Source organism: Sarcophilus harrisii, chromosome 4 (genome assembly GCF_902635505.1).
Source record: "Sarcophilus harrisii chromosome 4, mSarHar1.11, whole genome shotgun sequence".
NCBI lineage: Eukaryota > Metazoa > Chordata > Mammalia > Dasyuromorphia > Dasyuridae > Sarcophilus > Sarcophilus harrisii.
The window spans coordinates 133684608-133697623 of NC_045429.1; the positions used below are offsets into that span (position 1 = coordinate 133684608).

The 13016-nt window shown below is 36.6% G+C and overlaps 1 protein-coding gene across 5 annotated transcripts in view; it reads right to left on the reverse strand.

The window, feature by feature from the left end:
* ZDHHC14 (zinc finger DHHC-type palmitoyltransferase 14) overlaps window positions 1-13016 on the reverse strand; it is a 321515-nt gene that overhangs the window by 132265 nt on the left and 176234 nt on the right. For 3 of the 5 annotated variants that reach the window (XM_031937577.1, XM_031937575.1, XM_012549418.3), the window contains one exon: window positions 1769-1941. In XM_031937577.1, coding sequence (XP_031793437.1) covers window positions 1769-1941 — 173 coding nt within the window. The remainder of the gene's footprint in view (window positions 1-1768; window positions 1942-13016) is intronic. The other 2 variants (XM_031937576.1, XM_012549419.3) reach the window with 1 other exon arrangement.

The window sequence follows — 13016 nt, forward strand, 5'->3', positions numbered from 1 at the left end:
GAAGAGTAAAATTCCAGGGAGAGGATGAGGGGAAAGAATGTGGAGTAAAAGAATGCCATCAAGGAATTGTTTGATAAGGAAAGAACATGATGAATTGCAGGTGAGGAGCTGTGATATAAAATAATACATGATAAATATTAAGGACTTTAATTATGTTTGCACCTACTAATTGCTTAATACAGAATACTACATAGTGAGGGATTACAAATGTTTGTTGAGTGAATGATTGGAGGAAAGGGAATTATATTGGCTTAGAGGTAGAATTTAAGAGAAAAATGACAATAGGACTATTCCTACTCAAGTTACACTACAACTGTCAGAGGCCAAATTTTGTTCTCAATTGTTGAATATGACTACTGTGGCTACCAAAAGGCAAAGATAAAGGGAATCTATTTCTGGCTATAGTGATGACTGAAGAGGGATGTTCAACAATAAAAATAAAGATAAAGAAATATTTTAAATAACATTTTTCAAACCATGACTTTATGTTAACACTTTTCCATGATTCCATGATTCAAGGCAGTTCATTAGTCACCTTCATCAGATTTTCAAGTTTATGAAAACCCATTTACAATTCCCAAGTGTCAGTTTTTCTATTTAAGGCAGAAGATAAGAATAAAGACTAGCTCATTGTTTCCCTTCAGTTTAATCTGTGTGAGGTCAGAATTTCAAAGAACTTCAAATTTTATTAACTGAAACTAATTTCCCAACAAACACAAAAACTGTCCTGGGACTTTAACCCAACATTCAAAGCATATTCTAAAACAAGGGAAGACTATTCAGTTCATAAATAGAAATGAACATTTTTATGTAGTTAATTTGGTCATTAAAAAAAGGAAATTATGAAGCCTAGGTTGGATGAGTAGAATGTCAAAGAATATATGAAAAATAGAGAACTTACAAAGAAAATGAGAGAAATATCAGGGAGCAGTAACTTTATTTTTTTCCTTCTTTTACTGCTGACTCTTTTCCAGAGAAAGTTGGGCAGTTGCTTGTGCTAAGTTGTTTGGCCCAGTTAACACTGAATGACATTGAGTGTGTGTGTGTGTGTGTGTGTGTGTGTGTGTGTGTGTGTGAGAGAGAGAGAGAGAGAGAGAGAGAGAGAGAGAGAGAGAGAAGGAAACAGAGACAGAGAGAGACAGAGAGAGAAAGACAGAGAGAAAGAGAGAGCACATATACAAAATATGGAATCATAAAGTCTTCTGTGATGAGTATTTTATTTTTAAAAACAAGGAAAACAAAGGATGGTTAAATAGAAAGAAGACTGAGTTTAGTGCCTTGCCTTTCTTCAAAACCCAGCTCTACTACTTACTCCTTGAGGTAATTGTGGATGAGGTTACTTCACCAACCTTTGTTTCAATTATATAATGAACTAAAGGCTGGAAGGAGGGGTCAAACTCTAAAACCTATGATCTTTTTTCTTCTTTTCACACTTTTTTACATGAACAAAAATTTACTGGGTAAATTGAATTGGAATATTGAGATCATGATCACCACCTTAAAGTTGTTTCAGCCTCAGGAACTTCCATAGTGTCATCTATTCTTGTACTTTATGCCAGTCACATAACTTTACCTCTTACCACAAAAGCCCACTTCCTATTTTGTCCCCATTTGCTTGAGGTTTGAAGGTCTCATCTTATTCCATAATAAGCTTCCCCACAAAGCTGGAAATGCTTCTGCCTTTTCTACTTCAGGGCTTGACTTAGTTTCTTCCATACCATGAAGGAAGGGAATGAGTTGGCAAATGATCAAAAGGATAAGGACAGACCTTCAGCGTTACCTATTTGCCTTTCCAGGTCAGCAGCTTCATCTGGTGTTGCTCGGGGTAGTACTCCAGGATCACTGAAGCTTGTTCGAAGCAAGGTACCCATCACGAAGAAGAATAGGATCCCACCAACCACAGGGATAGCTGGAGTGATTTTCATGGCTAAATACGGACAGCTGCCAGGAGCAAGTATTGAGAGTGGAAGAGAAGAAGAAATAAAAAATGTATTATTAATAATAAACAACAAGTTTGAAGGCTTATCTAGAGAAGAAAAACTGATTTCCATTAAAAATTCATCTACATTAGGAATTTACATTCTATCAGTATGGAATGTAAAGTTTCTTTTTGGAAAATTTTGCACATCCCCTCCCCAAACTTATCATTAACAAAGCTAGTCTTCCCACCTTGGATTCCTTGGGAAAGAAGCTCCAAAAAGAATGAAAACGAGCCTGTTTACAGAATCTATCTTCATTGTAATATTGTATCTACAAATGCACATGGTTAGTATATATCAACAATCCACACATCTTTCTAGTCTTTTCCCTTCTCTTGAATTCCATAAGAGAAGTCACAGATATTGCAGATCTTAAAACAGAACCAAGCCTTCCCTTCCCCCACTTAATACTCAACTTTGTCTCTGATAGCACAGTGACATTCAGTAGGGACAAAATGCTGAGAAATGTAAATCTGTACTCCAAAGCCTAGAAAACATTACTAAGATTCTGGAGTTAACCTATCCAAAGGAGGTTAATGAGCTATGCAAACGAAATCACAGTCTATTTTCAGGAGAGGGATACAAGGATTTCTGCCATAGAAAACACTTGTTTTATGCTTAAAACGAATTTCCCACAAGAAGATTGCCACCCTAGGTTTTTGTGCTTTAATTTTTTTCCCCTTTTATTTCAATTTTACAAACTCTTACTCGAGGATTATTCTTGGGAATTGTGAGATGAGACAGGGAAAGATGAATGTGTTATATACTACAGGCCTGAGTTAGCCAGTATCAGTTTCTGATATCCAAGTTACTACTTATTCAGGGACTTTAATTCAGTTTTAAACAACTGCCACCCTCATTCATTCAACAAACCTATTGAGTAAAGGACAGAGGTCATACTGGTATTTGTTGTTCTTAAATCATTTTCAGTCCTGTCCAATTCTTTGTGACATCATTGGGGGTTTTCTTGACAGAAATACTGGACTGATTTGCTATTTCCTTCTCCAACTCATTTTATAGATGAGGGAACTGAGGCAGACAGGGGAAAGTGACTGGGTCAGTGTTTGAGGCCAAATTTGAAGTCAGGAAGAGGAGTCTTTCTGGTTGTGTAAACCTTAGCCACCCTAAATGGCACTTGTGGTCTAGAGTAAGAGCAGATGCAAAAGGAACCACATGTTGATCAAGATCTTGTCCAGATTATATTTGTATTTAATTATCACTGAGCTCAAAGGTAACAAAGTAGAACCATAAAATGTTAAAGTCTGCTTTGCATTTTGATGCAAGAAAGGAAAGAGCAAAGGACCAAGAGTCGGGGGATTTGAGTTTGAATCCCATCTCAGACTGTGTAATCCTGGATAAATCACTTAATATCTCAGGGCCCCAGATTCTTCATATGTAAAATGGCAATAATAATACACAAACTATCTACCTCACTGAGTTGTTAGAAGGAAAATGCTTTATAGATCTTATTATCTAGCTCACCTTTTCTAAATAATAGGAAAAATAACTAGAGTGGAAACATTGAGACCAACATTTCATGGATCTTTGGTAGGACTATGGAGTTCAGTGGTTTATTGTGATGGAACATGTAGCTAATATAATAATAGAATACAAGTCTTCATTGCTTCTTATATGACTTCCCTTGGGAAGCTAGGTGATGTAGGGGATAGACTACTGGGCTTAGAATCAAGAAGACTCATCTTCCTAAATTCAAATTCAGTTTCACACACTTCTTAGCTGTATGACCATAGGCAAGTTACTTAATCCTATTTACCTCAGTTTTCTCATCTGTAAAATGATTTAAAGAAGTATATCTTTACCAAGAAAACTCCAAAATGAAATTATGAAGAAACAGACACAACTCAACAATTATCTTTCCCCATTGAAAGGGTTAAACCACTTATGAACATTTCCAGAGACCAATTAAGGAAAAAAATAAATCATTTAGTACATTATTAAATTCAATTTAGTAAGTACCTATGAAGAGCTTATTATATGCAAGACTCTATACTAAGAGGATACAAAGACAAAAAGGAATCACTCCTTGTCTGAAGCATCTTATATGCTACCAGCAATGATTCTTTTAGCTCAAATAACTCCCCAAGATATGGAAGGGCACTATTCATCATGATCAATGCGAAGTACCTCAGGTTTATTCAAACAAACAACACATTAAATACTCATTAATATACTTTCAGCTTCAAGAACTGTGATCTATGAGCCTAAGTAGATACAGTAATAGCTCTGCTTAAAAACCCCCAATTAAATAAACAAGCATTTATTGCACTACTAAATCTTTCTAAAGTTAAAGCAGTTATAGATGGACTTAGAGTCAGAAAGACCCAACTTCAAATTCAGCATTGGCCACTTAGGAGTTGTTTGACCCTGGGCAAGTCACTCAATCCCGTTTACCTTAATTTCCTCATCTGTAAAATAAGTTGGAGAAGGAAATGGCAAGCCACTTCAGTATTTCTGCTAAGAAAACCCCAGATGGGATCACAAAAAATTGAACAGGACTGAAAAATGATGTAACAAGGGCAACAATACTATGTGCCAGGAACTCTCCTAGCTGCTAGCTATAAGTAAGTCATTCTTGAGGTGCTTACATTCCACTCTCTGGATCTGTTTCTCATAGGTTTAAGGAAAGTCCAGAGATCTAAAGTTAATGTCCCTGAAATCCAGTCCATCATTCTTCCTACTAGGCCATACTGCCTCCATGATGTACTACTACACAAAATATTCCCATGTCCTCTCTTTGTTCTATTCAACAATCAATTCATGACACAGAAAAATCCCACTTCTAAAAATGCATCAAAGGCTCCAGAGAATCACTGAAATCTTTAGTCATCTTCATTTTATATAATTAACATTAAATTAAATTAAAGTAACATTATATTCATGAATTCTCCCTAGTAGAATGAGAACTCCAGGAGTTCACAGACTCCATTTTCTAATAGTATTCCTAATGTTTAGCTCAGTGCTTAGTATGTAGTAGGGAATTAACATGTTTGTTGATTGACAGATCCACTTTTATGTATTCTAGACTGTTTTTCTTAAAACTTGTATCTCTGATAAGTTTGAAAATTTTGTTCAAATGTTACCCTGGAATAGAAGGCTAAACTTCTAGAATGAGCTGCCTCAGCCCCTTTAGAAAGCAGACATAACTTAGCATAACAGCAATTGCCAACAATTGTTCTCAAATAGTCTTGAATATATAAGTTTAGAGGGGCAGAAGCTTCACTGTGAGAGATCTGAAAATTATTATACAGTTAGAATGAATATACTACAAATAATCCCATTCCTTTTTTGCAGACAAAAGCAGGAGGTTAAAACTCTTTCTCTCTTAAATTTAGCTAAGCTGCAGGTTTTGTGCCTGAATTATACATGGGTGGGAGGTGTGTATATTATGGTGGAAAAGCAAAGATCCTGTAAAACGAAAGACAGAAAGATCTGTTTTATTGGGAAATTAAAAGCTTTAATTTCTTCAGCTGCTAAAATACCATAAACACAGCTGGATCCACAAAAAGTAGTCCTGGGAAAAGAAATTCCTCTAATTACAGTAGTTCCTGAATGGACTTCCAACTTCTGAATAACATGGCATCATGCAGAAAAGCTTTACTACCAGTTCTACTTGCACAGCAGACTGTGCAAGGGCTAACTATAAGCACCCTTCTCTTTACTGTAAGTATCCCTTGTTTCAAGTAGAACACAGGTGGTCACATCCTCCCTGACTTCTCAGGAAAGGTGAGAGTCCTTAGGGGAGATGGGGAGCTGGACCAGATATTGTCGGCAGATTCCCTTTGGGCTGAAGGGTTGTATACCTCACCCAGAGTTCCCCCACTGTCTGTGATCCCCTACAGACCTCAGTCCATCTATACTTGCCCATCTTCAGAGGCAGCTGCATTCCAGGTGTAATTGCTATACAGCAAGAGGTAGAATATTAGGATTTAAAATATGGATCTCTGTTTTCATGGTAAGTCTGAGGCCAGTAAAGGAGCTTTACAATTTCCTGAAAGCAATCCAATCTGTTCTTTTCCCCTGTTCAACTCTGGGCCCAACATTGTGTCCTTTTATACTGTCTGTTTCAGATGTAATGAAAAAGCTCTGTAGGATTTTCTTCCAAATATATGTTGAAATCTGGGGAACAAATAGACTTCACTCACTTGGTCTTTCCTTTATGGATAGAAAGACCAAATTCCTTTGCATGAATATAGATTTGTTCAGAGAGGCCCCAGATGCAATATTCTGGGGAATAATGCAATCAATACAATTTCATTTGCAAACAGAGGAACCTAGAGGATGACATCACTTAGAGAATATCTGTCTTTTACCTACACTCTGCACTATCTCTCCATTATAGTGGAGAACTTCCTGTTTTAAACCTTTGCCTAATGTTTATGCATTATCAGAGGATGACTGAGTAGGATTATTTCTGCTACTACATCTTCAAAGATTCTTGAATGATTTTGATGTAAGGATGTGAGACACCATTTTGTAAAAGAGCCTGTGAGATGGTATCTTTTTCTACCTAATAAAATGTATTATAATAATCAACAAAGACAATGGGATCTTACACTTTTTTCCCCAGTTAATTGTGAAATGGTAAATATGTGACCAAGGGAAGGTAGGTGGTGCAATGGATAGAACACAAATCTTCCATACTCCGGTATGTTTGTCAAGAAAACCTCAAATAGTGTCATAAAGAGTCAGACATGACTGGAAAATGACTGAATAACACTACTAATACCACTCTGAAATTTCAGCACTTAGGTAACTGCCTGGTTTATTCATAAGAAACAATTTTAGTCTCCCTGAAGTCAAAATTCAGTGTCATTCTTCCCAAAACAAAGGATCATTTAGGAGCACTACATCTGAAATGAATTTTGTAGACTGCTTTAATTTTCATAGGACAAGGGTTATACTTTACTCTTCCTTATACTTCTCACAATCCCTAGTGCATTGTATGTAATCACTGGACTTTTATTGAATGAATAAAGCAATGAAGCAATGAAATAGTTGTTCTCATCTCATTGCTGATCTTGCTGCATCAATCATTCCATATTTCTCATCTTCAATCTCTTCCCTTACAGATTCCTCCAGCTGAGAATATCCTGTATAGTTTTTTTAAAAAAGCTCAAGCTCTTTCTTTGACTTGATCATCCCCTTGGGATATCTTTCAATTACTTCCTAAGTTCTAGAAAGAAAAGTCTATATAGTTTCTACCTCCATTTCCATACCATTCATTCTACTTATCCCCAATTCACTGAATCTGTCTTTTGTGCTAACAATTTTCTTCAAAGTCACTTTAGCCCTCCTTCATGCTAAACACAATGGCCTTTTAATCCATACTCATATTCCTTTGACCTCTCTGTATCACTTGAGACTGTAAAAAATATCCAAGGGGAGTAAGGTTGTCCCACATTGACAAAGTAAAATTGTGGAAGCATCGCCTGACCACAAGCGAAATGCCTGAAACAAACAATTTGCTCATGTATGCTGGAAGGGAGCAGTAAGACACAGAAGTGGCTAGGGGGAAACTAATCAAATAATGAAGCACATATTTATAGCTGGAGAGATCTTAGGATTATCAAGTCCACCCTACTCATTTTACAGTTGAGGGAACTTTGGCCCAGTGAAGTTCAGTAATTTGTTGACATAGGAGAGGTAGACTTTGAGTTCAGGTCTTTGGACTCCAACCCAGTATTTTTTCCCATCCTACCACAATTCTTCTCTAGTAGAAAGAAGTACCTGAGCAAGGACAAGTTGAAACTCATAGGCTTTCACCCATTTCCCTCTTGAGACCATTAGACACTACAGAATATGACAGACAAGGGTTAGAGATCATGGAGCCACCATTATGAAAAATGCCCAACTCATAGAATTTTTGCTCTACCTTTGAAGTCAAATAAGCTAGATTTCAAACCCAATGGAAGAAAAAAACATCTTTAGTCTCAAGCCACCCACTAGAACCCTTGAAAGCTTTCAAAGAGATTCTAAAGCTTAGTGACCAAAGAAATTCCTGTAGTGTCATCACATAAGAAAATTTGTGCATTTGAACACATTGAATGAGGATTAAACAGGATATGCTAGAGATAAATGCTATTTAAGCTCAACTCGGCCTCCACTGCTGCCTGAGAATCCTTTTATTCATCTCATGTTGACATTCCAAATCTTTTTTGATTCCTTTTAAGCATCTAAGGCCAGGCACCTGAATCTTAACAGATGATCATTTTACTTTATTAAAAAGATTCAGGCCATCTTACATGAATCCCCTCATTTTCTCTCCTTTCCATTTTCATTTCTTCATCTATTGTTTTTCACTTCACCTTTGTTTCAGAGAACTGTCTCCCCTTTCTCCCCCAAGCCAAATCCTCTACTGCTGCTCTCTATCTTATCTTGATGCTGCCTCATCCAAGAATTTGATGCATCAATTATTCCCCCTTCCCCTGAACCTTTAATACATCTTTCTCCACTGTTTTCTTTCTCTGGAGGCTTCCTGAAATAATTACAATCTTCCCCTCCATACCATCAGGACTTTGGGGAACAGCTGAGATGAGTAGGTGGGTTGCATTAGCACTTCCTTCCAAACCTGCTGTTAGCTGGCCTGCATTTAGGGGAATCAGAGAGAATAGAGTAGGTATATCATTGATCAAATCAGCCACATGGTTGAATGAGCATATGTGAATTCATGGGAGAATGTAGAAAAATAGGTGATATTATGCAGGTGGCTAGGGAACAAAGGCAGGAATGTGCTGATAAAATGTTTAACAATCAGGTCTCCACCCCAAAAAGGCATGGTACATTTTTACATTTAATTACTAACATTTACTCCACCACTTTCTCAAGTTTAGATAATTAACATAATAATGTCTACATTGCCATTTTTCATAGTATAAATGCTCACACTGAAAATTTAACAAATGGCTCTCTCTTTTAAGAGCTAACTCCAGTATACTCCTCATTTAAACCTAGGCAACTCAGTTATGGTCGAAAGGATCTCAGGAATCAACTAGCTGACAATCAACTAACTATGACAACCCTTATTAACAACAACAACAAAAAAAACCAACCTCCTTTTGAAGTCTCCATTAATGAAGAGTCTTTCTTGTTTCCCTGGTTGAGAAAGCTTATTCCAATTTTTGATAGCTATTCAACATTACAAAATTTTTCTTATATGGAACGGAAATCTCCTTTCTGTAATTTCTATCCATTTCTTCTAATTCTGCTCTGTGAAATCAAGAACAAGGATGATCCACCTAACAACCCATCAGATAATTGAATTATAGTCATCACATGCTCCCCTCAGAGGTCAAATATCTTCTTTTCTGTGACGTCTTCCTGAATTTCTTCAGCAGGTAGTGAGCTACTTTGAATTCCCATAGCACTTTATACCTCTTGATATATTCTACCCTTATTATTTTTATATATATGCTTGTCTTATTCCCACCTACTAGACTATAAATTCTTTGAGGGTAGGAATTACATTTTACTTATCTTTTTTTTTAATCACCATGTAAGATGGTTATCTTACATAGCACCACTCACATTTAGAGGGCTTCAGTAATTGATAGATAGATTGAAAGAATGAATGAATGCTGTAACAGAGATAAAAGCAAGGGAGTCAACTCAGAATTCTTTTAATATCAAATGACAGATAAAACAGGGAGATATATGAAGTGTCCCAAAAAGTTTTAGTATGGTTTTATGTTTTAAGAGCCTCCATAATATTGGAAAATGTCCTGTTCAGAATCCATACAGAAGGCTTTCATATGAATGGAAAAGTAGAGAATTTAAGAGGAGAACTACTTAATCTTCTGAAACTCTCTCAGTAAATAGCAGGAAGAAAAAAGGGAGAAAGAGGACTCTAGTGGGATTCATCTTCACAACTTAAAAGAAACGAGCCCACTCAATGCAAGAGCCCACTCAATGCAAGAGCCCACTCAATGCAAAGTGGAAAACAATGTTGAAATAATGAATCGCTCAGAAGCTGTCATTGTGAATTTTTCTGTCTTCCAATATTAACATATGTAGATGATGTGTTGAACCCTGTAATATTGCAAAGCCACAACTACATGAAAGAAATGGGTCTAATCATCTTTAATGAAAAAACAAAGTGAATGAAAAATATATATGGATTATGATGTGCAATTTGGTAAATGGTATAGCTAGAAAAAAAGTTGGATTCAGAATTGACCAGAAGAAAGAGATACCAGATTACACCTGGGAAATCAGACAGAACTTTCAAATGGGGAAGTAAGGAATATAATTGCTGCTATTCCTCAGAGGTAAGCAGTTTACAATTTTCTCTTTGGAAGATTTATATATCTTTCAGAAAAAAAAAAGGAAAAAAAGATCCCAATTACAGGGTCCTCTTTAAACACAACACTTATAACTGTTGCATAGGAAAAAAAAGGGAAGTAAAAATAACCAAGAATAAAAAAACAATTCAATACTTTTGAAACAGGAACAGGCAATATGCAAACTTTATTCTGACAGTGACGGCCAGGCTATGGGAAAGAAACTGAACTAATGAAGAAAATCTCACCCAATCCATTGACCCAGCATGATCAATGGCTATAAAACTATGTCATCAACAGAGAAATACACTCAAATTGAGAAAGGCTTCTACATTTCTGAGCAACCACAGACAGGAATCTCTAATTTTGATCTCCATCTGTGAAGAGGAAGACACCATAGCCTTAGAGTCTGGATTTTATACAAGACGAATGATACAGATGCCAAAGATATAAACACCAAATGGATTCCTATTTTTGACTGAGAAACTGTGACCTACATACATGCCTCAATGCTGCAGAAAGTAGAGAGTTTAGGCAGAGAACTACTTAATCTTCTGAAACCTCCCTCAACAAATGGCAGGAAGAGAAAAAAAAAAAAGAGAGGACTCTAGTAGGATTCATCTTCACAACTTAAAAGAAATGAGCCCACTCAATGCAAAGTGGAAAACAAATGTTGAAATAATGAATCTCTCAGAAGCTTCCCCCTCTCTAGCTGTCATTGTGAACTTTTTTGTCTTCCAGAAATGATAGATGAACTAATTTATACAGAAGAGGCTACTTCACTGTGATTCATAGGTAAAGAAAAGCAGAAGGAATAGGAGGAACTCGTTGGCTAGTTCTGGAGGAGTTCTTGTCCATTCTTGAAGTGGACCAAGATGATATCATTATGTTGGAATCAAGGCTGTGTCCAACCATGGCTGATCAGACTGATATGAACTCAGAAGGCTCTATCAAAGGTTGGGCATGTGAATATTTGAAGTAGAGGAATAATGAAATAATGGGAAAGGAGTTTAACTCACTCTTCTCAGCCCCAAAGAGTAGAACACAAAGAACTGGGTAGAAGATGTAGAGAGGCAAATTTAGGTCTCCTCTAAAGGAAACTTTAATTAATGCTGTTCATATGTCATGAGCTCTCTGTTACTGGGGGTCTTAGGGAGCTTGGGGTTCAGTTTTTGCCACTAACTTAAACTTTTACAAAAATTCATTCTTCTGGTATTTTGTCTAACAACTGCCAAATGAGATCAGAATCGTTCTTGCTGGTACATCATGTGAAACTATGTGATAAAAACCAGGATCTCTAGATTTAGAGGTTATTGTTTGTCCTTCATTTTCAAAAGGACCAGTGATATCACAGATAATGACTTGCCATGAACTGGATTTAAATGAAGCAGAGTTGAGCAAAGTCCTCAGTTTCACTCTCTCTTCCAGAGTCACCAAACTCCAGTGACAGAACAAAACTAAAGATGACTTTCAAAGGTGCTGGTGTCCATCTTTCACCCAACTCTCACCTGTGATTCCAGAAAGCTGTAATATGTGCATTGGCTATAAACCATCTCAGCAGACAGGCTATACCAAATTAAGGGTAACAAACAGGATTAAGGGAAGATGGGTTAGGGAAATGTTTACCCCAAGAATGTGAAAACTTCCCCCAGCGGAATGGATAGATGAGAACAATTTGTTTCAATGGCCAAGAAGGTGGCTGGAACATGTGCCATGAAATGCTTAGAGCTTGGTCAGACATCAAAGATTTCACAGTCAGATTTCAAGATGGGCTTTTAAGAGATAATATAGTCCAAAATCTTCAATTTATCGATGAAAAAAATTGAAGCCTAGAAGGAATCACAAGCTCATGGTTTTCAAGCTAGAAGGTACTTCAGAGGTCATTAAATCCAACTATTTTCATTTTAACAGATAAAAAAACTTAGACCCCAGGGAGGTTAATTTTGTTTGACTTGTCCAAGACTGCACAGGATTCCAATCCAGGTGTTCCTGAGTCTAAGTTTAACATTTACTGTCTATCAAAAGCAGTAAACTGCTTGTCCCAGAGTTCACAGGTAACAATAATAATAATGATAAGCATTTCTGTAGTGCCTATTATGTGCCAGGAATTGTGCTAAGTATTTTAAAAAATATTATCTCACAATAAGCAATTCTAATTATTTTATTCCCACATGGACATTCTTTATCCAACAACATTGGTTGATTTTGCATTTATATTGTGAAATTTAGTCCAGAAGCAAAAATTTAATTTAAATCATAAGAGAAAATATAACTGAACATGTGGATGAAAGATCTATGCTTGACTGAATTCCTGAAACATTGTGAATTGGAAACCTGGATTTCATTATTAGGTAGCTAGGTAACTTTGTTTCTCCACAGGACATTCTTTGGACATTATCTTTACTTCAAAGAACAATATAACTAGATGCAGTGAGGAAATCTACTGGACATTGAACTCAGAAATAGAATTCTTTTTTCATATCAAAACAATTTAAGATGTTTGTAGTTTGTGTGTATGTAATGGGCTGAGGCTTGAGTTGATGCACTGAGGTCCCAAGCATGTGAGGCTAAATAGTAATTGGACTACACTCTATTAATATACATGCTTGGATAAAGAATGGCCCCCACCCACTCTCTGTGCAAGTCCTGATGTGTTGTATAGGAAATGATGATTTTGGTGGGTGGAGGCAGAGAGAGACAGGAAGAGAAGTTGGGAGAGATTGTGCCTGGGTTTGATACT